The following is a 24,027-nucleotide window of genomic DNA, read 5'->3' as shown; positions in this document are numbered from 1 at the left end:
GCTCTTACCTGCACGGGCCGCGGCTGACGAGGGGGAGAGGAAACAGGTTAGACATAAGAGTCCAGCTGGGTGGTAGAGGAAGGGCAAGCGGAAGGGGAATAGACCGTTGGGTAAGAGTGACGTGCAGGTGCGTAGCTATCAATGGTGCAGCAGGTGCAGGCACCTGAGGAGCCCATTTATACCCTGATTATTACTGTATTTTACTACACAAACCGCAGCCAGAGGCCCCGTTTTATTTGCCTACGACTAGGCACCTGCGGGGTGTAGGAGTGTAATGGGGAACATTATGAACAAGAGGACCAGGTGAGTAGAGGAACATAGGTGGAGGGAGCGAGTCAGGTAATGGATTGAGGAAGGGCAGAAGGAGCAGTGCCCTGTGGACAATCATGGGAAGTGTAAGAAATGCAGAAATATGGAAAGGGAAAAGACTAAGGAAATCTGGAGGGAAACAAGGAGAGTAAGAAAGAATGAAAAAGGTGATCAGAGGACCCTTTTGATAACGGGAAGTTGTGCACCTCAATTAGTTTGCATGTTTTACTGTAGTTAAGTGACACATGTTTGTAGCTGGATAAGATACACAAGCAGAGTGAGGAGAAGGCTAGGTAGAGAATGGACATGCGGAGGCAGCTGTTGTAGATTTGTCAGGTGCAAATGACCTATAGGTCTTTTCTGGCAGCTAAAGGCTGGATAGCATGGAGTGGGGATGCTGTGGCAGTATTTAAGTATGTGCCTTCAGGTGAAGCTGCACACACAAATCTCTTGACAAATGATGGGTGATCACGCCTGTGATAAAGGATGATGCACATGCACAACCTAGCTGAATGGACAGCACATCCAAGTTGTAGGTGAAGAAGGAAGATGTACCAAAGATGGAAATGGTATGCTGCAGCAGTGGTTAAGACAATTGCTTGAGAGCCGTGGGCCAGCAATAGCATGTGTTCATGATGTTACAGGCTTCTGGTAGACATAACTGGCTTCTGGTAGATGATCTAGACTCTCATTTGGTCACTGTAAACTGAACATGAAGACGACTGAGAATGGTGCCAGGGATAGGGTAATTTCCCGCACTCTGGGTTCCATGAGCTAGTGCTGCGTATGGAGGAAGGAGAGTCTCCCAAGCATTTTTCATTGATGAGGCGCAGTGTTGGGATGGGAATGTACCCTGCATGGTAAACTGGTGTGTACCACTTCCCTATCTGCTTGTGAAATTGGTATCCTGACTTTTTCTTTGGCCTTGGCACCAAGCTAAATTAGTTTAAGGGCAGAAGCTTAAACATTATCCCTAGTAATGCATGGTCCAAAACAATAAGTGTGCCCTCATAGGGGTGTGCCGCAGGTGCTGAAGACACACACTGCTGAAATCCAGCCCAGAGGCCACAACTGCCCATATAGGTGTCCTGTCTGCTTCCGAAAAGGAACGCAGCTTCTGTCCAAGATGTGCGCTACCATGCAAGTTGCCCTGCTGATCCCGCCCAGCAATCAAGTTCCAAGTGAGGTCATTGCTGCAGCCCCTGCAGTACAAGATCCACCACCACAGAAGCATGACTGCTGACCATACCGGTCTTGCACTACCACAGCTCCATCAACAGTAACATAGGCAACTGTGGATCCTAAATTGTGAGAGGAACTCAGGAAGCAGAATAATTCTGCTGTATGAACTATCGACATTTGCCAGATGAACATGGATTGGTGAAAGTGAACTAAACTGTTGAACAAATCTAAACATCAGGGTACCATTGAGTGAACCACACCTAATCCATGTCTAGTCCCGTGTTACACACCAGGGCGAACAGACACTAGGATACATCAATAGTGGGGGTGGGGGTGGGTACAAAAGTGGCGTATTGCCTCACTGAAGCACCCTAATTGATCTGTGTAGTATCTCGTTTTGCTGTAATGATTAAAGTACTTTCTTTTAACTCAAAGGTAAGCACTGGGCTGTTCATTGGTTGACTGTCGAGTTCTTAGCTTTTGTCCCCTACATCGGAAGCCTCGGACTGTTTGCTTTCGCTATCCTAAGAGTCAAGTGCAGAAAACGTAAACATGGCCCAGTTTGCAGAGCAACACTATGAAGGAGTGAGAAGCTATGTTTAGGTAGAACCCTCAGCCTCCCAAGCTATTTGAAGTAACAGCACTATCTTAGAAATCCTGTTTATTCCACAAGACAGTTGCGTGGTCCATAGTATATCTCTTCAGACAATAAGCATTACACCCTGGTAAATTGGTGTGATCACATCTCTGGGATATTCTTGCTGGGTCCTAACCCACAGGTACCACCTGTGTCCTGCTTCATCATCGGACCCACACCCTACTCACCTAGTGTGAGCGGGCGGGCTCAACACCTTCGTAAGCAGAGCAATTAAACTACAGCCTAGGGATTAAAAGTGAATTAAAATTGCCTGCCGGATTTTTGGTTCCTATATTTTGGGAGGTCCATTGACAAGGTTAAAACCAGTGGGATGTCACAGGGGTTTAATGGCCCTAGACATCTAAGGTCGACATGGTTTAGTCATTTACTGCCCAGTGGGTCAATTGGCTTTCTTCAGGACCAGTATAGTGTAGTATTCCCTATGTGGTGTGGTTGCTAATTCCGACCAATGTTACTTGCATTTGTACATAGTTCTGTAAAGCATGCACGCAACCATACAGACCGTTAATAGGACTTTTTCCTTGTTATGGTGTGTGGTGACTTACATATCTGTTAGGCATCATAAGGTTAGGGGTTAAGACGCTCCCTGTAGTCACACATTCTTCAAAGGACTACGTTCGCAAACAAACCTGCTTGGTACCCCATGACCCTGCATGCAGATGTAGTCCCTCAAAGAATGTTAGACTACAGAGAGCGTCTTACCCTCTAACCTTATGATGCCTAACAGATATATAGCATAATTTACAAGAATGTCTCAACTGGATTCAATGAGGAAGGCAGATACATATGTATGTACACGACATTACAAGGCAGAAGCAAAAAGGGGAGACTCCCGGTTTTCTTTCAAAAGTGCTCATGGCATCATATATTTAAAATCTCAGTTTATATATAACAGTTATAGCACTGTGAGCATAAATTGCGAAGGCAACCCAAAAGGTCTTTGTGCACGTTGTTCTCGTGATGCAATGAGTGACGGCACAAGTGACAAGTGAAAAAAACTGCGAAAGACGCAAGGTGACAAGGTGATGAAAAAATATGTACAAGGATCAATGGATCAGTAGATTTATTTCTTTTCCGTAATTAGACAAGATATATAACTTTTTAAGAACCAAAGTTGAGTATGCGCCATGAGTTGCGCTGTAAGATCAGTCGACGGCGTTTCGATCCTATTTAGTCAGGATCATCTTCAGGACCGGGTTGCCAAATTTTTGGGTGCTTGTAGGAGAATAGGATCTGCACTTATGTTGCCCCCACTTTTTTTCTCATGATAACACTGGTTTCTGGCTATAGTCTGGCTGGGTCCCTGCTAATCGAGCCCCAGCCTCTCTGTTCTCTCTAAACAACGTGGAGTGCATATTAGATGCACTAGTGATTGGATACTGTTGTACCTTATGAGCCCCTAGTATATGGTACCCTAGGTACCAAGGGCATAGGTACTTTACAGACCTACCAGGGGCTGAAGCATGCATTATGCCACCCCTGGGAAGCAGACTAAATCGGACACCACAGGCCTGCTACTGCAGCCTGGGTGAGGTAGTGTTAGCACTCCTCACAGAGATATAGGTTCCCTATATCTCACCATACACACACACATAAATCAGTCACCCCTAAGGCAGGCCCTATCAATCCTGAAGGCAGGGTGCTTGGTTTCCATGTGAGGTGGTGCCTCTGCCTGAGCAGGGCCCCTCTGCAGCTCTCAGAGTCTATTCTCTGTGGCTGTTTGTGGATGCGGTTAAACCATATACTCTTAAATGCATTATAACCTCGCTGTAAATGCTAATTTTGGGATGACTGCATCAAAACATGTTGTGTTTGGTGTCAAACGCTTTGGAATCATACCCCCACACCAATGACTGGTGTGGGAGTATGATCCCACCCTTCTAGAGGGGTAGACATGTACCCACTGTGGAAACATGGTAGATTCCTGAAAGAGCTCTGGCATCACAAAATGGATGCCACCAGCACAGACACTGGGCTGTCCTCCTGCTGCTGACCAAAACTCGCAGTGGAGGAGGCCCAACAATAGGCATCCTGTCACAGGGAGGTGTAACCACCTTCCAGACAGGATTTAGTGTATTGGAGCTGGGTGGGTGCACTTCTAGAGTGCTTTGAAGTCCTGCAATCGGGGAGCAGTAGGCTCCTCTGTGCATATGCCAGCTCAAACCGGTTCAGGGGCTACCTGCCCCTGCTCTGGTGCGAAACTGGACAAAGGGAAGTGGGTGTAGCCAACCCACTCCCCTGACCCTCCCATAGGAGGGGTCCTAGAGCTAGTCCCTCCCTTTCTTCTAGTATAAGTTAGGGAACCCTTGCCATTGCAAACTAGATATCCCTGGACGACGCTCTGAAGAAGAATCCTGGACCTTCGATGTTCCACTACCTTTGGAAGACTGAAGAATCTCCCTTGGAGTCAAGGAGTGACACCCCTCTGCTTGGCAGGCACCAAAACTTTGCATCAACGGTCGCAAACTTTGCCGCTCCGGCGGAGTCCGAAGTCCCTGCAGCCCCGAAAGTGGATTTCCTGACTTCTCTATGGCCATCGCGAGTCCCCAGCGACGCTGAGGCAGGTGGACCCCACGAGTGACGAGGAACAGCAATACCCGGGTACAGTGCACTATTGTCGAGTGCAACCCCTTCACGACGTTCTACGAACTTGTGCATTGGACCAAGTGTGGTCCAAGCCTCCAGCAGGATTTCTTCCGAAGATCAGAGGCCTACCTCGTTCCGAGTGACCGTGGGCTCCTGGTGAGTGAATCCTCCCGAGGTGTCTTCGCGATCCCTTGCCGACTGGCTTGTGGGTCCCCGGAAGACTTTTCTACAGAACCAAAGGGCTCCCCTGGTTGCTGCAGGCCTGCCCTGACTTACCCTCGCTGGGTGAGTCCCTCAGACCTTGCTGGTCTGCACCACTGACTTTTCACACTTTCCACGAGACTTGCTGTTGCCAAGGCTTGTTGGCTCCAATCTGGTTGCTGACACCGCAGTAAGCTGCAGACTTCGTAGGACACGCCGAATCCAGCTCCTGGTTGTCGTCGACGCCTCCTGGACCTCTTGACTGAAGAGTCAAGACACCCGTGATCACCTGAAATCACCCGATGACTGTGGGCATCCATCTTCCTTGCCCCTGGTCACTGCCAAGTGACTTTGAACACTGTCCCTTCTACTTTCAGGTCTTCTTCCTTCTGAATCCATACTTGGATTCCACCGGACACTTCTCCTGTCTTCACAAGCAGCAAGTCTTCTTTGGCTCCCGATGAAAACGATGCCGCGACCCGACACCAAAAGACACCTATGCACCCTGGGTGAGGTAACTCCAGCACTACGGTGCTCCTGTGTGTGTTGGCTCTAGAACTACTTACCCTGTAAGTGACTTGCTTGTAGACTCTCCCTAAGTATCCTAAAACTTTAAAATTCCAACCGTGACTTGCTATATTGAAGTCTATTGGGATCCGCGGCTGTGTTCTCACACTGCATGAGCCTCCCGTGGATCCTTTACTTACCTGCCTTGGGTGGATTAGTGAGGCCCCAGCACTTCTACAGGCCTTAGGCCTTGTCCCCTCGCAAGTCGATCTTCTTATACCTCTTTTTAGGTCTCGCCTGACCCAGCGCATGCGCTGGTCTGGCGAGACTTATTGAGAGGGCTCCAAAAAGTGCTAACAGGCCAGCCTAGAGCTACAGTGCACGTGCGCGCGCCGCGCTTTACCGCAATTACTTTCACTGCTGCTTTGATGTTTGATCGTGATCGCGATCACTTTCACTCTTGCGGCCGCTTGTTCTTACTTTCTGCCTTTCCTTCCTTCGCTCAAACTTCTTCCAACTCTTCCTTTCTTATTTTCTTCTTTCATAAGGTACATCGCTTTTTATCTTTCTCTCTTTTAATGTTATTCCATTCTTCATTTCATCAAATCTGTTCAGTCTTCACTGTTATTAATACTGCAGTTTTTCTTCTGAAAACGCCTCTACATCCTACACGTGGCATCATTATTTCCCTACTGCTTTCTTCTACCTTAGCTGCCACCTTCCTCCGAGCCACTGCCACCTTCTTGTCTAAATTTACCTTTCTTCTCCTTTTGTTGTGCTCTTCTCAACCCTGCTACCGCCACCTTCCCTGATCGCCTATGTTTTCGGCCTAGTTACTGCCACTTTCTCCCTTTCACTACCTTCCCGTAGCGATCATCCTACGACCATGGCCACCACCCTTTCCTATCTCACCTCCTTCTCAGCCACCGTAGCTGCTATGACTTCCTCCGGAAGCGCCATTTTCCTAAGCCATTGTCCTGTCCTTTCGCCGCAGCTTCCAGCTTAGCCACCTCTGCTCTTTTCCTTGAGGAGCCCCACGTCACAGCCCCGCCCTGCTGGACAGGATAACTTTCTCTAAAATTCGCAAAGGTGCGTTAGAAAGCAAACTTAATCATTTCGTTTTCAACCTGTGTTCTTTTCCTTTCCTGAAACAAAGCTGTGTTTCACCTGCCATTGTTTAAATCTTGGAGGAGTCCTGTTGAATGATTCCTGTCTGGGTGAACCTTGGATTTTTTTTAGCAAAAATAAATCACTACACCTCTATAGCTCACTCATTTTATCCTACTATCGCACTCCTTTTATTCCTCCCTCCTCATATTTGTGCATTTCCTTAACATTCTTTCACTCTTGTGTATTTTTCTACCATTTGCCTAGATTTTCTATTTTGTCGCTGGCATTCATCACTCTGTTGCATTTTTTCCCAATACCTTAATATTTTTCCACTCTTTTTTTTTTTTTAGGATATCTCCCCCGAGGAGCTGAAAAATGAACTGTCAGAACGTGAGCCCAGATATCCTTAAATTGTTTATGCTAATATGTGTATACAGTGCAGTGGCTTTATTTGCAGCTCAATTCAAGGGATGCATTACACTGGAACGTCCAGGAAAAGGTGTGATAGCCTAGCACTCCTGGGCCCAAGAGGTGCAGTAGGTGATACTTTTGAACATGAAGGGCAAAATATACACTTGGATAGCAGAGCACAGAGTTATAGAAAACAACTGCTATGGGGCAGCAGGGCATGATCCTATGGAGTAACTGGGCAATCGAGTGCATGGTGCCCAAGGCATTCGGCTATGGATTCTTGGGCTGCACGGAGGTGTTTGGTTTCCAGAGGCTGTGGTTCATAAAGCGGGTAATGGTACTTCTGATAGTGCTGATGAGTGCCGTACCATGACCGTGCCAAGGGCTTTACTAACAATCCCTAAGAACTTTCACAAACCAAAAAATTTCACATTCTTTGGTCTTCCAAGCACATACATACATGTGATTGTGTTCTAAGAATGCTCTAGGTCAAAAATCTGGACACCGTTGGAGCTCAGATCTTTGATGGGGGAACACTGATTTGGAAATATAAGCTATTCGGTGACTGTATTGTGCGTTATGTAGGATCTTAGGTTGCAGTGGTATAAAATGCAGTGTAATGGCAGGCCACAGGCGAATACTATAGTCTGGGAGGGATATTCTTAGGCGATACTGTAAGGAGGAAGACAAAATATGTAAGGTTACCTTGGGAAAAACTGAGTTACATACATTGCAGGTGGCATTTAATTTCTGAAATAGTACAGTGCAGCAGGTGTGCTACCACTCAAGGAGTGTGTTTCAGGGTACTGATTCAGTCTTATTGGAAAAGCTGATGAAGAATCTGGTGTAGCTTCCTTGACTGCTCTGTTTTACATTTCTAGTTCTTAATTACGTGTGGCCTTGTCATTATGTGGTATTCTCCCGCTGGACTGCCACAGGTTCAGACAAATGACTGGTTGCAGCTAAATTGAATCACGGCTCCAGACCAATAATGCACCTTCAGAAAGTAAAATGGCAAAATCGATGTGAAGGTAAATAACTGTTTTGACATAGACATGAAAGTCAATTCTATATTTTTTCTCGGAATTTGGTGGAGGCGTTTTTGTTTTATTTTAACCTCTTACTCACCAACCTCCATCACACCTATGTTTTCTTTTATTGTGCTCAGTGTCGCTGATTATATAGTCCTTTATTCTTTTTGGTGTAACTTGTGCGCAACATTTTAAATAAGTGGCTGGATTCAAATTAATGGTGTAAGTTGCATTTGCATACAAAAATTAAACAAAAGAAGGCCAGAAAATATCAGTGATTTCACCAGACAAATAGTGCAACTATTTAAAAGTACAGGCACAGGGAAGATTTATAATGCTGCTTTCACGGCGGAGGGGCAAAGGTGATGAGGGGTAGAGGGAAAGCATATTCTGCCTGTACTACAGCCTTCTAGCGCAGTCAACTTGCTTCTGGGTTACCATCTCAGACTGACGTCTGGTTCAGCATGTAATAATTGTTGTGGCTATTATGTACTGTTTTGTCAGTTTGGCGCTAATCAAGACATTTTTTTTAACAAAAATATATACGCTATACATACTTACAATGGAGTTCCATAAGCTCTCTCCATCCATTCATCTGCTGTAGTGATGTAATGGCATTCATATTTTACATCTGCCCATTAAAGCTTACAGCCTGGCGCACAGGCTTAGACCGCTCTGGCCATTGGCCGCCTAACTGTGAGTGATGACATTCTGTTCTTGCACAATGCACGCATCCGCACAGTAAGGAGTTCCTTTCAGTGTCAGGGACTACTAGTGCAATGTGTGGTTTTACATAACAAACAAGCATTTGCAATGCAATAGGTCTCTAATTTACGCGAGATTAAGCCATTTATGTTTTAAAAACGAAAACAAAAATAAAAGGCATTTTAATTTGCAATGTCAATAGCTCAAGATCGCGTAAATGCGAGACCTATTGCATTGCAAATGCTGATTTAGTATATGGTCTGGTACGCCCCTAGGGCCCCAGCCATGTAAGTGCTTAACTTGTTGTGAACTGTTGATTTTTGCATGTTCTTGTTCTAGACTTCTAATCTCATAAAGAGATTAGTAGAGAGTGTTAGAAATAAATACATATACACCTGTGTGGTGTCCTTTCATTTGGTAATTCAAGAGATTATAAGGTAAAACAAGCTGCCTTACATTCCTCCAGGCGTTTGCTATGTTGAATCGAATAGCCTGAAAGGGAGGAGGGAGGGAAAGGGGGACAGGGAAGGATGTCAGTGGGATAAAGTAGCGCATGATAGCTGAATGCGCGCCGGAGAGACGTGGACTCACGTGGTGTCCTCCGCCTTGGAGCGGGAGGAAGTCGGTGGAAGGGTCGGGTCACCGATACTTTATTCCGCTGACATCCTTCCCTTTCCCCCCTCCCCCTCCTGCCTTTCGGGCTATTCGATTTAACATAGAAGACGCGCCTTGACGCCACACCGGACCTGTGATTTCCTCTCTCAGGCCGGTATAACACCCCACTCAATGTGAGTTCTCCTCCATCCTTGCCAGCACCTTAGGAACAAACTTGGGATTAGACCGAAGTATAACCCGATCATGTTTGAATTGAAGAAAAGGGTTTTTGAATTGAGAATGCATGAAGTTTGCTTATTCGCCTTGCAGACGTAAGGGCTAGGAGCAGTGCCGTTTTCCAAGAGAGAAACTTGAGAGTGGCTCTATGCATTGGCTCAAAAGGGTGTTTCATAAGTTGAGCAAGAACGATATGGCGTTGCCAAGTGGGAGGTGGAGACTTCACAGGAGGGAAAGTCCTAAACAGACCCTTGAGAAATTGTTTAATCAGTCTATGCGACCAAAGAGAAGGACCCGTAGAAGATCTCCTGAAAGAGGATATCGCTGTCAGGTGAACCTTAATAGAGGCGTGAGCCAGACCTGAAGTTGCCAGATGTAGAAGATAAGGCAATATTAGTTCTGGAGAAGAAGTGAAAGGATGTATATTCGCAGACTTACACCAGATGCAGAATCTCTTCCATTTCAAGGAATATGTTTTGTGTGAACTGTCACCCGAGCCAGAACCGCCCTGCAGTCCGGAGGAATGTCTAGGCCATGGAACTCTCGGAACTCAGGAGCCAAGCTGATAATTTGAGAGATGCTGGATCCGGATGTCGGACTTGTTCCCGGTCCATTGTGAGGAGAGAGGGAAAAGGTTTCAACGGAATTGGTGGTTCCAGGGAGAGAAGATGGAGCTCCGTGAACCAATGTTGGCGAGGCCACGCTGGTGTGATGAGGATTAGCATGCAGGGTTCTGCCTTCAACTTCCTGAGGACCCTGGGAATCAGGGGAATCAGTGGAAAAGCGCAAGCAAAGACGTTGAACCATGCTATCGAAAATGCATTCCCTAGAGACCCACGTTGGGGATGCCAGCTTGCGCAGTTTTGGCATTTGGCGTTGTGCTGGGTGGCAAAGAGGTCCAAGAGAGGTGTGCCCCATTGAGAGAATATGCCGTTGAGAACCAGCTGGTTCAATTCCCATTTGTGACATGTTTGCTGCCTGCTTAGTGAATCGGCCAGCACATTGTCTGTTCCTGGGACATACTCCGCTCTGAGGGAAATGTTGTGTTGAAGTAACCAGTTCCAGATTTTTTGAGATTCGCGAGAGTGTGGCAATGAACGAGTACCCCCCTGCTTGTTCAGGTAGTGCATTGTTGTAGTATTGTCCATCTGGACAAGCACTAGAGAACCTTTGATCCTGTGAAAAAACGCCAGGAGGGCAAGATAGACAGCCCATAGCTCGAGGAGGTTTATATGAAGTTTCCGTTCTGAGGGAAACCACTTCCCGCTGATCCGAAGTTCCTGGAGGAATGCTCCCCAACCTTGCAGGGATGCATCCGTCGTGATTATATGCGGAGATGCTTGAAGCAAGAAAGGCAGGCCTTGAGCAAGATTCCGTGGACGAGTCCACCACTGCATCGCAGTGACTATCTGGGGGGTCACCTGAACGACATCGTCGAAGGATCCTTCGGCTTGAATCCACTGATCGGTAGTGACTCTTGGAGAGGGCGCATGTGGAGGCGACAGTAGGGAACCAGCAGAATACAGGATGACATCATCCGGAGAAGAGATTTGAACAGGCGCACTGTGAGAAATTTCCTGGATTTTATGCGGTTCGCTAAGAGAAGTTTGCACTGTCGCTCTTGAGACGGGAAAGCTTTCCTCTGGTTTGTATTGAGAATAGCACCCAGAAAAGTTATCCATTGAGACGGTTGCAGGATGGATTTGTCTGGATTGAGAGTGAGTCCCAAGCGACTGAAAAGCTGCAGACAGGCGTTGGAGGATCTGCTTGCGCCGTCCAGAGAAGGTGCCTTGACGAGCCAGTCATCGAGATAGGAAAACACTTGGTGACGTTGCTGTCTGAGATATGCAGCCACTGGAGAAAGGCACTTTGTGAAGATGTGAGGGGCTGACTTGAGTCCGAAGGGCAGGACTCGGAATTGGTAATGTTTGCCTGCCACAGCAAACCTCAGAAATTTCTTGTGATTCCTGTGGATAGGAATATGGAAATAGGCATCTTGAAGATCCAAAGATACCATGAAGTAGTTTGCATTGAGAAGTTGGAGCACTTCCTGAATAGTAACCATGCGAAATGATGGTTTCTTTAAGAATTTGTTGAGACTTCTCAAATCTAGAATCGGCCTCCTTTTCTTCTCCTTTTTGCGCACCAAGAAAAAATGGGAGTAAAAACCTTTCCCCCGCTGGCGAAGGGGAACCCGCTCTATAGCATCTTTCTGGAGCATTAGTGAGATTTCCAGAAGTAAAAGGGGCAGATTCTTATGAACCATATGTCGAGGAGGGGTCTGCGGAGGAATTTGAATGAACTCCAGTGAATGCCCAAACTGTACCAGCTGAAGAACCCAACGGTCCGTCGTGATCGGTTTCCAATTGTGTAGAAAATGGGAAATGCTGCCTCCTACTCTGGAGGGTGGAGAGGAAATGGAGACCGGTGGTAGAGAAAAGTCATTGATGCCAGGCAGACTCCTTCTGACGTCCGCCCTTCCCGCGAAAGAAGGACTTATTGTATTGAGATTGCTGCTGTTGGCGCTGTTGGAACTGTGGTCGATATTGCTGGTTGGAGGAAGAATAGGAAGATCGATACTGCTGGTAGGCTGACCTCTACCCCGTGAGCCTCGAAAAGGGGGTTCTCAATTGAAGGGTTCCAAAAGCCCTGGCTGTGTCCGTATCCTTTTTTATGCCCTGAAGGGCTTCATCAATATGAGTGCCAAAGAGCAATTGGCCATCATAAGGCATATCCAAAATCTTTGTCTGGATTTGCGGTCGGAATGTCGTCGCCTTAAGCCAACCTTGGCGGCGGAGGACTGCAGCCCCAGCCAATTGGCGGAAACCAGTAGAGGCGATATCCATCGCACAAGCGATGATTTCGGAAGCCAAACATTCATCCTCCAACAAAATTTTCTTTGCCTTCACTTTGGAGTCGTCCGGCAGGGCCTCCAAGTATGGGGCAATGTCCGCCCACATCTGCCTGTTGTAGCGCCCCAACAACGCTAAGGAATTAGACGCACGCACTGTTAATGCAGACATGGAAGCAAAGAGCTTCTCAATGTTGTCCAGGCGTCTGCCCTCCCTATCTGGAGGGGCTGAAAGCGGAGCAGAAGGGTTTTTAGATGTCCGCTGAGCTGCCTGAGTGATGACGGAATCAGGCTTGGGATGTCCGGTAAGACAGGCTGGAGCGGCTCTGTACTTTTTATCCAAACGAGGAAACACTTGGGGGGGACCATAGAAGGATTGTGCATGATTTTAATGCCTTGATCCCATATGTAGTCTATGATCGGCCCAGATCTCACAGATTTTTTAAAAGGTTCCTTGAAATCATACAATAAACAGTCCTGCTGGTAAGAAGGCATAGGGATTTGGAAACGCTGTGCAGCCCTTTCCAAAACATTGTGAAAACCCCCAATATCTTCAAGAGGCGAATCTGCTTGAGGAGGCACTGGAGACACCGGAAAAGGGATGACGTAGTCGTCCCACTCATCACAAGTTGATTGGGAATCATGAACCTCTCCCTCCTCTTGTTGGTCATCCCTCTCATCATCCGTGGAAGGGGGAGGTGGTAACGTGACAGGTATAGCCGGTGAAGGCGGAGGTGGAACCTGTAACCGTGGAGTCGGAGAGAGAACTGGAGTAGAAGACTGAGCAGAAGTAGGGAACCTCTGTCTGTAGTCAGAAATCAAAAATTGGAGGTCAGAAACCAAAGACACAGGGAGACAAACCATGGGTTGTTGGCGAAGATGGCTGTCGTCCGGATAATATGCCTGATCATCTGCGTCTTGTTCGTCATAGTCCGAGTCCTCCTGGTACTTTACATGAAGTTCAGAGGGACTTGTTGCAGCCCTGAACATGCTGCCCTCATCTGAATCCTCCTCCTCGTCCAAAAGGTGAGACGAAGGTAACGGCTGGACCCTACTTGGTGATGTAAGGGAAGGCGTCAGCTTTCTTTTAGTAACTTTAAGGTGAACATAAGCACTTTCCTCCGTTGATTTTGATGTCGTCGACAAGGCCGTCGTCGGTGTAGTCATCGACGACGAGGAAACCCCAATGGGCACAACCGATGATGGCGTCGACGAAGGTAGTGTCGACAAAGGTAGCGTCAACAAAGTCACCATCGTCGACGATGGAACACCCCTCGTCCATGTACTAGTCGTTGATGCGCTCGTCAACGAGCGTGGCGTCGACGATGATTTTGATGATTTTTTAATTTTGATAGTCGACGACAGTGGAACAACAGCCGTCGACGATGACGTCGTCATCGAGTGCGATGCGGACGACGCCAAGATTGTAGAAACTGTCGTCGTCGACGAGGTTACTCCCACAGCTGTAGAAGGAGATTTCATCGTCGTCGAGGCTGAAGCAGGCTTTTTAGGTCTCGCTGTGTCAGCGCGCATGCACTGCTTGGAGAGCCTTTAGTAAGTGAAGGCTCCAAAAAATGCTACCGCCAGCTACAGCTTGCAGTGCATGTGCGCGGGCGCGCGCAAGGTGTGGCCGACGGTAGCATTATTTCCCCCCAGCTTTTTAGCCTTGCGTGCGCATCCCTTGCGTCTTTTAGCGTGTCATCGCGATCGATTTCACAGCGATCGTGATGACTTTTGTGGCCAATGCTTGTTAAGAATGCGGGAAGTTGAAACGTCAGCCTACTCACACTCTAGCACACATTATTTTAAAACTTTTCAAGTAAAGGGGTAGCTTTAGAGGTCCTTTACTTAAACAGCAATCCATCTCTTCTACTGCTCTGGAAAGGTTAGTGCAGCAGCGGAAATTTCAGTTTGCCACATAATTTGTATTTTCTTGCCACACAGTTTATTCGACCTTGCGGCATAATTCCAGAGTCCTTGCGGTAAGTACATCAAAATAAATATACACTCACATGGATATAAAAGTTTACCATAAACATTTCAAATTACTTTTAACTTTATTAAAAGCACTGTGCATTCACTTAGATATAACATCCATTCAGTAATGTGCGAATATTTTAATGTCATGAGAACTTCATAATTAGGCATAACTATAATGCTTGAACTAAAACTCTACCTTAAACGCATGATGATAATATACACTTCAAATGGGAAAACACCAACATGGTGTAAATAAAGTGAAAACACATGCAGCTCATCTATCAGAAAGAGGGAGTTTTTGAAGCACGCTGGCGTCTCGTTCTTCTCATTATCTCATTTCCTTCAAGACTCCTATCTTTGAATAACACATCATCCTGCTCTTGGGTTTCTCAATCCGACATCTACGCAAGCTGCAAAAGGGAACCATGGCACTTGTGGACTCACTCAGACCTCACACATCTCAGTTACACCTCCACACAGGAATTATTGAGGAGACCCACAGCAGAGGCTGTGGGTGAGAAGCCCACCCTCGGGCGGGCTATGAATAAGCGTAATCAGTGAACTACACTCTGTGTCTGCAGCAGTGATAGACACATGACGCCCGAAATTGCACTTAAAAATAACAAAGCAATGTATCATCAAAATACATGCTTTGGCAGGAAGACAATGGCCATTGGACTACGGTCCCTGCGCACGCATTTCTAATGTATGCCATATTCACTTATAGTGCAAGGAACCCAACATTCATCATTAAGTGTGTTATTATAGTCAGCACTGATAGATTTACTCTGTCACGTGGGCTTTCTGAGGCATGCCTCCCCCACAAAGAATGAATTTCCCTAGATTTAAGCAACTAAACGTGTCCAAAGATGCTGTTTATTCATACTAGAGCATACTCAAAGAAGAGAGTAAACCCTCAAAGGAAGCAAAGAGAACAAGCATTGGCATAGCCAATAGGTCTCGCCTTTGGGACCATATAAGTGTTTAGCCATGAAACAGTTGATGTTGTTGCACCTAGGATATTGTGCTGCATACATAAATACTTATAAGGTCCCAAAAGCGAGACCTATTGGCTATGCCAATGCTTGTTAAAAGTGTGTACCATCTTCAGCGAAGGATTCTTGTGTGGCAAAGCCTTAAGTGGTGCCTCCGAAGACTTTTTCTGCGTCTTCTTTTGAGGGGGCAGCGACGAAGGACCTGGAGAAGCATCTCTGGACCTTTTCTGTGAGGTTCTTGAAGACTTTGTTGAACCCTCACTTTCCTCAGAGGACAAGGGGTATTCTTTGTCCTTAAGCCTCTGCAGCCAAATTAAGAGCCGTCCCTCACGGTCTTTAAGAGTCTTAGACTCTTCCGCCCTTCATAACTTGGGGCCTATCTATCTGCAGAGGCGGTTCGCCTTTTATGTGCCGGCCAGAACCCTCCGGTCATCAGCTCTTTTACTTGCGAGGGTTCCACGCTTTTCCCGGTCTAGGATTGGGGGCAGCTCTCTTGCTGTCAAAGCTGCCGCTGCTTGGAACTCTCTCCCATTTTTCTTGCGCAATACCCAGGACCCTGGCTGTTTTAAGCGTCTCCTTAAAACTTATTTGTTTCCATAAATTCACCTGTTTTTGCTCCTACCTTGGCTCTTCCTCCTCTTGGGCTCGCGCTGGGACACTCTTCGGAGTAACTACTGCGCGTTATAAAAATATTTTAACATAACATAAAATAGACGAAAACGTACGACATACCTTACAGTCTTTGGAGGAATGATCCGGATAGAGACAGTAGAGGCAGTCTTTATGCTGGTCGTCAACATGCAGTCTCTTCTTACTGCAGGAAGCACAGGGCCTAAAAATGCCTTTCTTAGGAGTGTCTGACATGAAGACAGAGTAGACTTCAATCAGAAGAAACAATTGTGAAGAAAAATCCACTTGAATTCCAGAAGCAAGGAAAAACTGAGCAGAGCTCAGTGGAGACTCCCTTAGCACGACGTGTGGTAGAAAATCTGAGGGACTAGAACTCCTTCCAGGAAGGTTCCAGGGGGTGGTGATAGCTGATTGGTTGTTCTCTAGAGTTTGGTCCTCAATACAAAAGGACCTGGATATGTTACTAATGTGAGGCCTCTGGCCTATCTCTTTATATGTCTTGTAAGACATTACTTTTGTTATGTACCGGGGACTCCCATCCCGATGACGGGGAATGATTCAGTCATGTGAATCTATGAAAGATACCCTAATACTGTATAATTTATACTCTGAAGAGATATACTATGGGCCACACAACTCTCTCGCAGAATAAATGGGATTTATAATATAGGTTAACCCTCCATAGTGCGGTTACTTCAGTTTTGCAGAGCCACAGTAGAGCAAGCCCCAGGGCACCAGTGGCAGCTGACCTTAACTAACAGATGTGGGGTGCTGTAGGCCGACTGCCCTGTGGATCCCACAGATAGTGAGGATGTCGTTAGCTGACAAACATTCATCTGTTCGTCACAATAGATCTTGTCTGACAAGAAGCAGCAACTTATCTGTAAAGGTGGACTAGACCTAGAGTGCCAAGTTAAGTGGATTGTTAAATACGAGAAAAAAAACAAATGAAACATAATAAAAAAACAAATTGACGGCTGCAGATTGCATAGTAACAGTTGCTGGCAGACTGCTTTCGACGCCCCCGCTAGCAGGTTGTTCTTTGGCTGGCTGGCTAGCTAGAAAGAGTTGTACTTTTGTGCAACCCAGAAACACTGTTCTGTTACAGCCCAAAACAAATTTGTTAAAGCACTGAAAACATGGAAAGTTCTCTTTGTAAAAACTGCTTCACTGTATTTTCCCCACTCAGTTTTTAAGTTAAGATGCATTATGCAAATAAGGACTTTAAACTAGTGTAGGAAATACTGTGTGCCAAAAGTAGAAAAGCTAAATAAAAGCCTCTCTTTTTTAATGTAGTTGACTATTTCCCCTGAAATTTGTTACACTGAAGATAAAAATCTCATTGTTTCATTGTTTATATTTCACTGCTTTCGGAACATTCTGGCATTGGTTAATTATTAAAATGCTATTTAAACCAACATGACAGACCTTGACTCCAGTGGGTCACTTTGAACTAACTTCAGAATTGGGAAAGCCGCTACATATTCTATTGAGTTTCACAGCAGCGCCCAGAGATTATAAGTTAGAAGCAGGTAGGAGAACTATATTCACCCCTGCATCTCATAGCTGTATGTTGCGCAACAGGCCAGTGGACCGTCACATACAATGATGTCTTCCCAGAGTGTCAGTTATGAGAAGTTCACAGGGACTGGTTAGCTGGCTTCAGCCACTCACAAATTCAAAATACCAGCTATCCACAGCAAAGCAATGGCAGTGTGAGGTACACTGCAAAAAAGATGGCTGGTTTTACACCGCTCTGTTGGGATTTGTGCTAAAAACTTAATTCTATCAGTCTCACTTGATTTTTATAATATTGTAAAGTAATTTTAAGCCTTATGAGGAACACCAACATTTTTGTAAGCATCTATCTCCCCTGTTTCCAGATACTGAAATGATTTTTAATAATTCTGAACGCTACCATTTCTTTGAATATTACAGATCATCTTTCAGCTTAGACTTCTTCTACTTTAGTGAAGGGCTTAATAAATTTACTGAACTTAAAATGAAATTGATAACAGTTTCAAGAATTAGAAATGGCTATCTGGAAAAAAAAAAACATTAATTATGGGATTTTATTTTCCTTTTTTGTTTGGCTGAAATGTCTGCAGTACTCGGAGTTGATTCAATCTGAATATTTTGCCCAAGACACACCATTCTCATACTTCCCGTACTTTTGCTTCTGTGGCAATGAACATTTGATGGGATTTCTTGGTAGAAACCATTATTATTTTTTAAATGTTGTGCAATGCAATGAATTTAAGAGTAGTCACATACAAACAGGTTTTGAACAGAGACAGGAGTAATCTTAGAGGTAGAACAATGTTAATGAGGGAGATTCAGTACAGGTTTGCAGCAGTCAGCAAATTTAGAATATGGGCCCAGCTATCCTTATCTTGAGTAAATATTTATAGTTAATATTGTATTCAAGGAAAGGTAGAAACTTCGCTTCATGGCCCAACAAGGAGCCCTACAACTCTTGCATGCAGTGCGTCATGTGATTGGTTTTATGCTCTTTTGAATGTAGATTTCCGGGGTAGTGGCATCCCCACATTTAGTTTTCTGCGTCACATGTGCTGAGAAAATAAGAACTCATCATAGGTTTTCTTTTCTTTTATTTGAGATCATGTGCAGGAAAAGCCAGCCGACAGGTGTTTCTCCCAAGGGCCAAAGAAGCCAGGTCTTTCTCAAGGCAGGAATTCTTCTACGGTTGTAAGTGAGTATAATATAACGGTGCACAATAGAATGCAGTAATCGCTGGATTCAACTGCGGTCCAAATGCTCCTGCATGCAAAAATGCATCCAAAACAAATTAATTACTACTCACCGGGTCTGATTGCATCCACGCGAACCTCCATCACCTTCTCCCGACAGGAATAGTCGACATAGCTCTGCGCGCGGGTCAGGACACACAGATGTCCTGCTTTCCTAATAGCCAGGAAACCTTTCCCAAGGTGATTGGCAATGGCAGCACCTGCACAGGGGGAAAATGGGCCCATGACTGATGACACAGAGTGATTACCAGCCAACCATCCCCAGGCGACGTTGTGGATATAAAATATATAGATGTTGCACACAAAAGTATGTACAATAGACATGGTAATAAGGAGACAGAAAACACCCAAACACGTTGGCAATAAACAAGTTGATATATAGATCTTGATTAAAGTTGGCCGTAAATCTTGTTTCATTAGCAAACTCCAATTTGTGGCCAGAATGGGATTAGAAGTCATGTTCAGACTGAGGTAAAATCTGGTGAAAATTCCGAGACTAAGTAAGTACAAATGTCTGTTCGTACACCTTGGAATGGGAGAACATGTGTAGTTTTCATATTGTTTCTGTTTCCAGGGTCTGCAATTCAGAACTGGATACCCACTAAGTACAGCATCTCACACGATTGGCAATTGGCGGACGCGCAATCTGCGCCCATATTAGCAGCACAAGTGTAGTAAGGGCTAAAGATTATACTTTGGAAATACACTGACAATACACAAGGGGATTTATAAATGACAAATCTATAAATGATTAGATGATGTACATGGAAATATATAGATTATGTACATGGGCAAATATAAACACGATGACGCTAATTATACCACAGTTAAAGAGGAGTTATGGTTGCAACTTACCGCTGGAAAAATCCCTAAATCTGCACATTATGGTTAGGACTGCAATCCATAACTTACTTGCACAACTGACATGTAAACTATAACTCGCATGCTGGATAAAATGATCTTGATGTAAAGATGCAATTACAAATGTTGTATATGAGCTTACAGATACAATTATATATATTACCAATACCACTGTGAAATAGAAACTAATTAATAATACTATAAACGTAGTTGTGAGATTGTATTTTATATTAAAGTGCCGTTTTAAGTGTTGTTGCTTAGTGAAATATATATTACAAGGTCAAAAAGATTACATTTCATGTGCAAGTTATGGTTTGCATGTCTATTGTGTGAGTTTTGGATTGAAGCTCTAACCATAACTTCAAAATGTCCCTCATATTCTCGATTTTGTTTCACAACCACAACTTCACATTATCAGTGTTTTTTCAGTGAATGTCTAAGCTTTTTTTTAGGCATTTGTAATTGGTATTAATCAAAGCTAACCATAACTTCACTTTAACCTTTGGTTTTCCCCAATGAGTTAAGCATTCTTTTTAAAATCATTTACCGTGTGCATCCCTGCATCCAACCAACCGTGAGCAGCCAACTCCAGCTGCACAAGGCCTTTGGCCATCCACAGTGGGTACTGCTAGCAGGGACTTGTCTGCGGCCAGTCTCTGCACCCAGCCCCTGCTGCGCGCAGTCTTTGGCTCGGCATAGCGAACATGGGCCTTCAGCCAGCCAGACAGAACGCTACCCTCTATGCATAGAGACTTCAGCCGTACACAGCGAGGGACAGCCACATGAGGCCAGGCCCTGCACCCAACCCACATTGTGCGATCAACCTCCGTCATGCAAGGCATTCAGCTGAGCGCTGTAGGGGTTGGTTGTAGGGACCCATCCGGCTTCTGGCAGAGAACTTCTGCTGCGCACGACCATTGACACTCTGCCTGGGTTTTCCAAGAGTTGAAAGAATTTCAACAACCTCTTCTCCTGCTTCTTCAGCAGTTGCTTCATTTTCAATCTGGGTACTATCTTTTTTGGACATTTACCTTCTTGAGGAAAAGGAGAAGGATATGTTAATAATCTGCTCTGCACAGAGTAGAAGTCAAAAGCATGGGCTCCTTTTTCTCAATGATATGGACTTGTTTTTGATAATGTGGAGTGTGTAACCAATCAGATGCCTTCCTTCGTTTGGTTGCTGTTTAAGGATTCAAACAATCTGCCAAGAGATACAGAATTTAAAGACCACAAATGTTTTTTAGATTCAGACTCTCGCAGAACGGCAGGTGCAGCACATCCTATCTGAATTCAATTGTTTAAACGGAAGGGTTTATATAATGCAACTAAAAACACACACATGTATTGTTATTTTCTATGTTTGAAGCCTTCCAGGATTCCTGGGCTTAGAACTGTGAAACCAGGGTACGCTGGACTCACCAAGCCTTACACACAGGTGAAGGGTGGACAACCCCTGTTGCACATGGCCTCTGGCCATGCTCTGTGCCCAGCCCAACAAGGACAGCCAACCCCCTCTGCACACAGTTTTTGGCCAGGCCCTGTACCCAGCCATCTACCGGCGTATAACCCCTTCTACGCATGGCATTCATCTATATAAATCTGGGGTTGGCCACAGAGGCTAACCTGTGGCCGATTCTTCATCCAACCATCTACTGGTGCCACCAACAGCTGCGCACAGCCCATGATCATGTGCTGTGGGAGTTGGCTGTATGACCTGGATTCTCGCAAGACCCTGCACCAAATATTCCTCTGGTGGCCTAGCACAACAGCCTTTGGCCAGAGGGTCTGACCTACGGCTGACTTGTTACATGCTGCCAAACCCCATTACACATAGGGCTTAAATGATACATTTTGCTCTTTGCCTAGGGTCTTTTCAAATGTTTTTTTTGGGGGGGGGGGGGGGGGGGGGGGGTTGCGGATTCCTATTTGGTACCACAAATTCAGCGCAAATCTCATTTCTGGGTACCACTAACCGAGGACAAGCTTTTCTGACTCATGCAGCTGGGGTCTGTGGTACCAATCCTTGTATTGCGGGCCCCGGCCACCATTTTAAGTTTCAGGGATCCACAAATGCCAAAAAAGCATCTGCATAGTCTGTGACTATTTGAAAGTATTTAACTTACACCAATGGAGGTGCTTTGAGGGTCCTCCTGCCAGGTCTCCCTACTGCAGGTTGGGAGCCAGAGAGTGCCTACCCTACTGTACCCTTACATGGCCTTTTATCTTTTTCTGCAAGATGCGGGGACCGTGCTCCGATTCCTGAAATGGCTACCGCAAGAGATACATTATTCTTGCCAATCAGATTACTTCGATCCACAATTCCAACTGTGGAATCGCCGATCCGAAAGGGACGATGGGAGAAAAGTTTCCCACGTCCAATGGGTTGATTGACAGAAAGATACAAAAAACGTAATAGATGGTTAAAAAAAAAAAAGAAAGAAACGTTATGGTTAAGAAATAAAAGCCCCCAAATCCACTGAAATCGGCCAGTATTGGTTAATTTCAAACCATAATTAGCATCCCATGATAAAAACTATAATTCACCAACCTAATGCATTGCTCATTAACTGCTGAGATTTACTCTATTCTTTTCCAGTAAGCTTTCAAAGCTCTTTGACACCTTACTGTACCATACATTTCTCAAAAACGACTGAATGGCTTTACAAACCAAGCAAAGTCACACCTTTGAGTACAGGTCTTGTTTCATGCGATCCTTGCTCTAATTCTGCTCAACGGTTATTGCTGCAGCGCAGAGCAAATTTTCCTGATGGAGTTAAAATGCAACTTTTTGACTGCCTTTTTATTCCCCACCCATCCCTCACATACATGACACTTGTCATGCTAATTTTTTTTTAATTACGCCATTTGATTGGAAAGGTTTGTTTAGCTTCCGTAAATGCTGCCGAACTCATAGACAAACCGAAAAACAGCTTTTCAATTCAATTGAATTCTTAACTAAACAACCCAGTGGCTACAGGAGGGGAGAAATGACAGAACACTGACGAGAGTAATGACCCAGTTGAAGTATCAACGCAAATGAGAAAGAGACATGCAGCACTGGAACGGTAGAGACTACCCCAAAAGACAAGATCTGGCCTTGGGAATTACTCAAACACCACCCAAAGGTTTGTGACAAAGATAACCTAGAACTTGCAACCAGGTCTGTACTACACAGGGCACAGCATGCTCTGCAGGGGGCGCTGGTGTGCAGCTCAAACGCTTCTTATAAATAAGGCTTCTGGAGTTTTGTTTTTATTATTTGTTTACATTCAAATATAGGCAGAAAATATTTTGTCCCCATATTTGTATTTACTTTTTACAACAGAAAAACTGGAAATACAGGCTTATTTCGATCATTCCACATTCTATCAGTCATGAATTGCAGACCAATCACTGTTCACATTGCCAGTTAGGTTTACTGAGAAAAGATTACCCAGGGATGTTTAAATTGTGTTACATTTATTTTACTTCTCGGCTGATATATTGCAGTCTACTATAATGTTGTACAGCATAGGCTGACTCCAGCATTATAGCCACTCTGTCATCCAAGCATAGCTAAACAAATGTAGAAAAAAGTATTTTCAGCTTTTTTCTATAAAACTTGAAAGAAATGTGAATAAATACAGATAATGCGGACTGAAACGTGTAAACGCAAATGGAGATGTCAAAGAGAAAAGAACTGCAAAACTGGGATCCCCGTTATAAAACTACTGCTTCTAAAATGCATTGAAAAATTCAAATCAAGGAAACTTTGATTCAGCCTTAGACCACTTTGCAATGAAACGCTGATGCGGCAAGCATGCCAGGGATCTTATTTCTGGTCAAGTTCAGAACTGTCCATGAGGATTAGGTGGAAGCGGTATCCCATAAACTAAAGGGAACTGAACTGGCACCAGGATGGCTGCTGTGAGAATTTGCAAAAATTCTCTCCCCATCATTCAACAACATTTTAAACTCTTCATTTAAGATAAGGGTTGCACCTCCAGTTCTTTAATATTTGGTAGTAACCCTGGTCCTGAGAAACCAAAGGTATACGACTGAGGAGATCTTGTTCAATTGCTGGACTACATATATTTTGTAAGGTATTTAAAGAGCTTATACTATTACAATATGACAATCGTGTAAATAAAAAAGTATATTGGGCACAAGGCCAACGGGATCCAGAGTCAGTCTTGCAACCCAGATAATGCTGCTTCGTTTAATGATTGAATCTTGACTATGCCAACAGCCTATGCCCTGGCTTACCCTCATTCATTATAGCAAAATATAACTCATCCAAAATGTTGTCGCAAGGCTTCTTCTCCACCTTCACCCAGGAGAACGCATAACTCCAGTCCTGCAATCACTCCAATGGCTATCAATAACTAGAAGGCAATGTTCAAGGCTCCCTGCATTGGCCACAGAGCCT

At 45.0% G+C, this 24,027-nt stretch overlaps 1 protein-coding gene across 2 annotated transcripts in view; it reads right to left on the bottom strand.

Moving 5' to 3' along the window:
- The window catches only part of LOC146858301 (uncharacterized), a 223,098-nt gene that overhangs the window by 103,582 nt on the left and 95,489 nt on the right, over positions 1 to 24,027 (bottom strand). For both annotated transcript variants that reach the window (XM_085649132.1, XM_085649131.1), the window contains exon 4: positions 18,812 to 18,958. In XM_085649132.1, coding sequence (XP_085505258.1) covers positions 18,812 to 18,958 — 147 coding nt within the window. The remainder of the gene's footprint in view (positions 1 to 18,811; positions 18,959 to 24,027) is intronic.

The sequence above is a fragment of the Triturus cristatus genome, chromosome 3_2 (assembly GCF_964204655.1).
Source record: "Triturus cristatus chromosome 3_2, aTriCri1.1, whole genome shotgun sequence".
In the NCBI taxonomy this organism is placed as follows: domain Eukaryota; kingdom Metazoa; phylum Chordata; class Amphibia; order Caudata; family Salamandridae; genus Triturus; species Triturus cristatus.
This window is presented reverse-complemented; position numbering and strand designations above follow the sequence as displayed.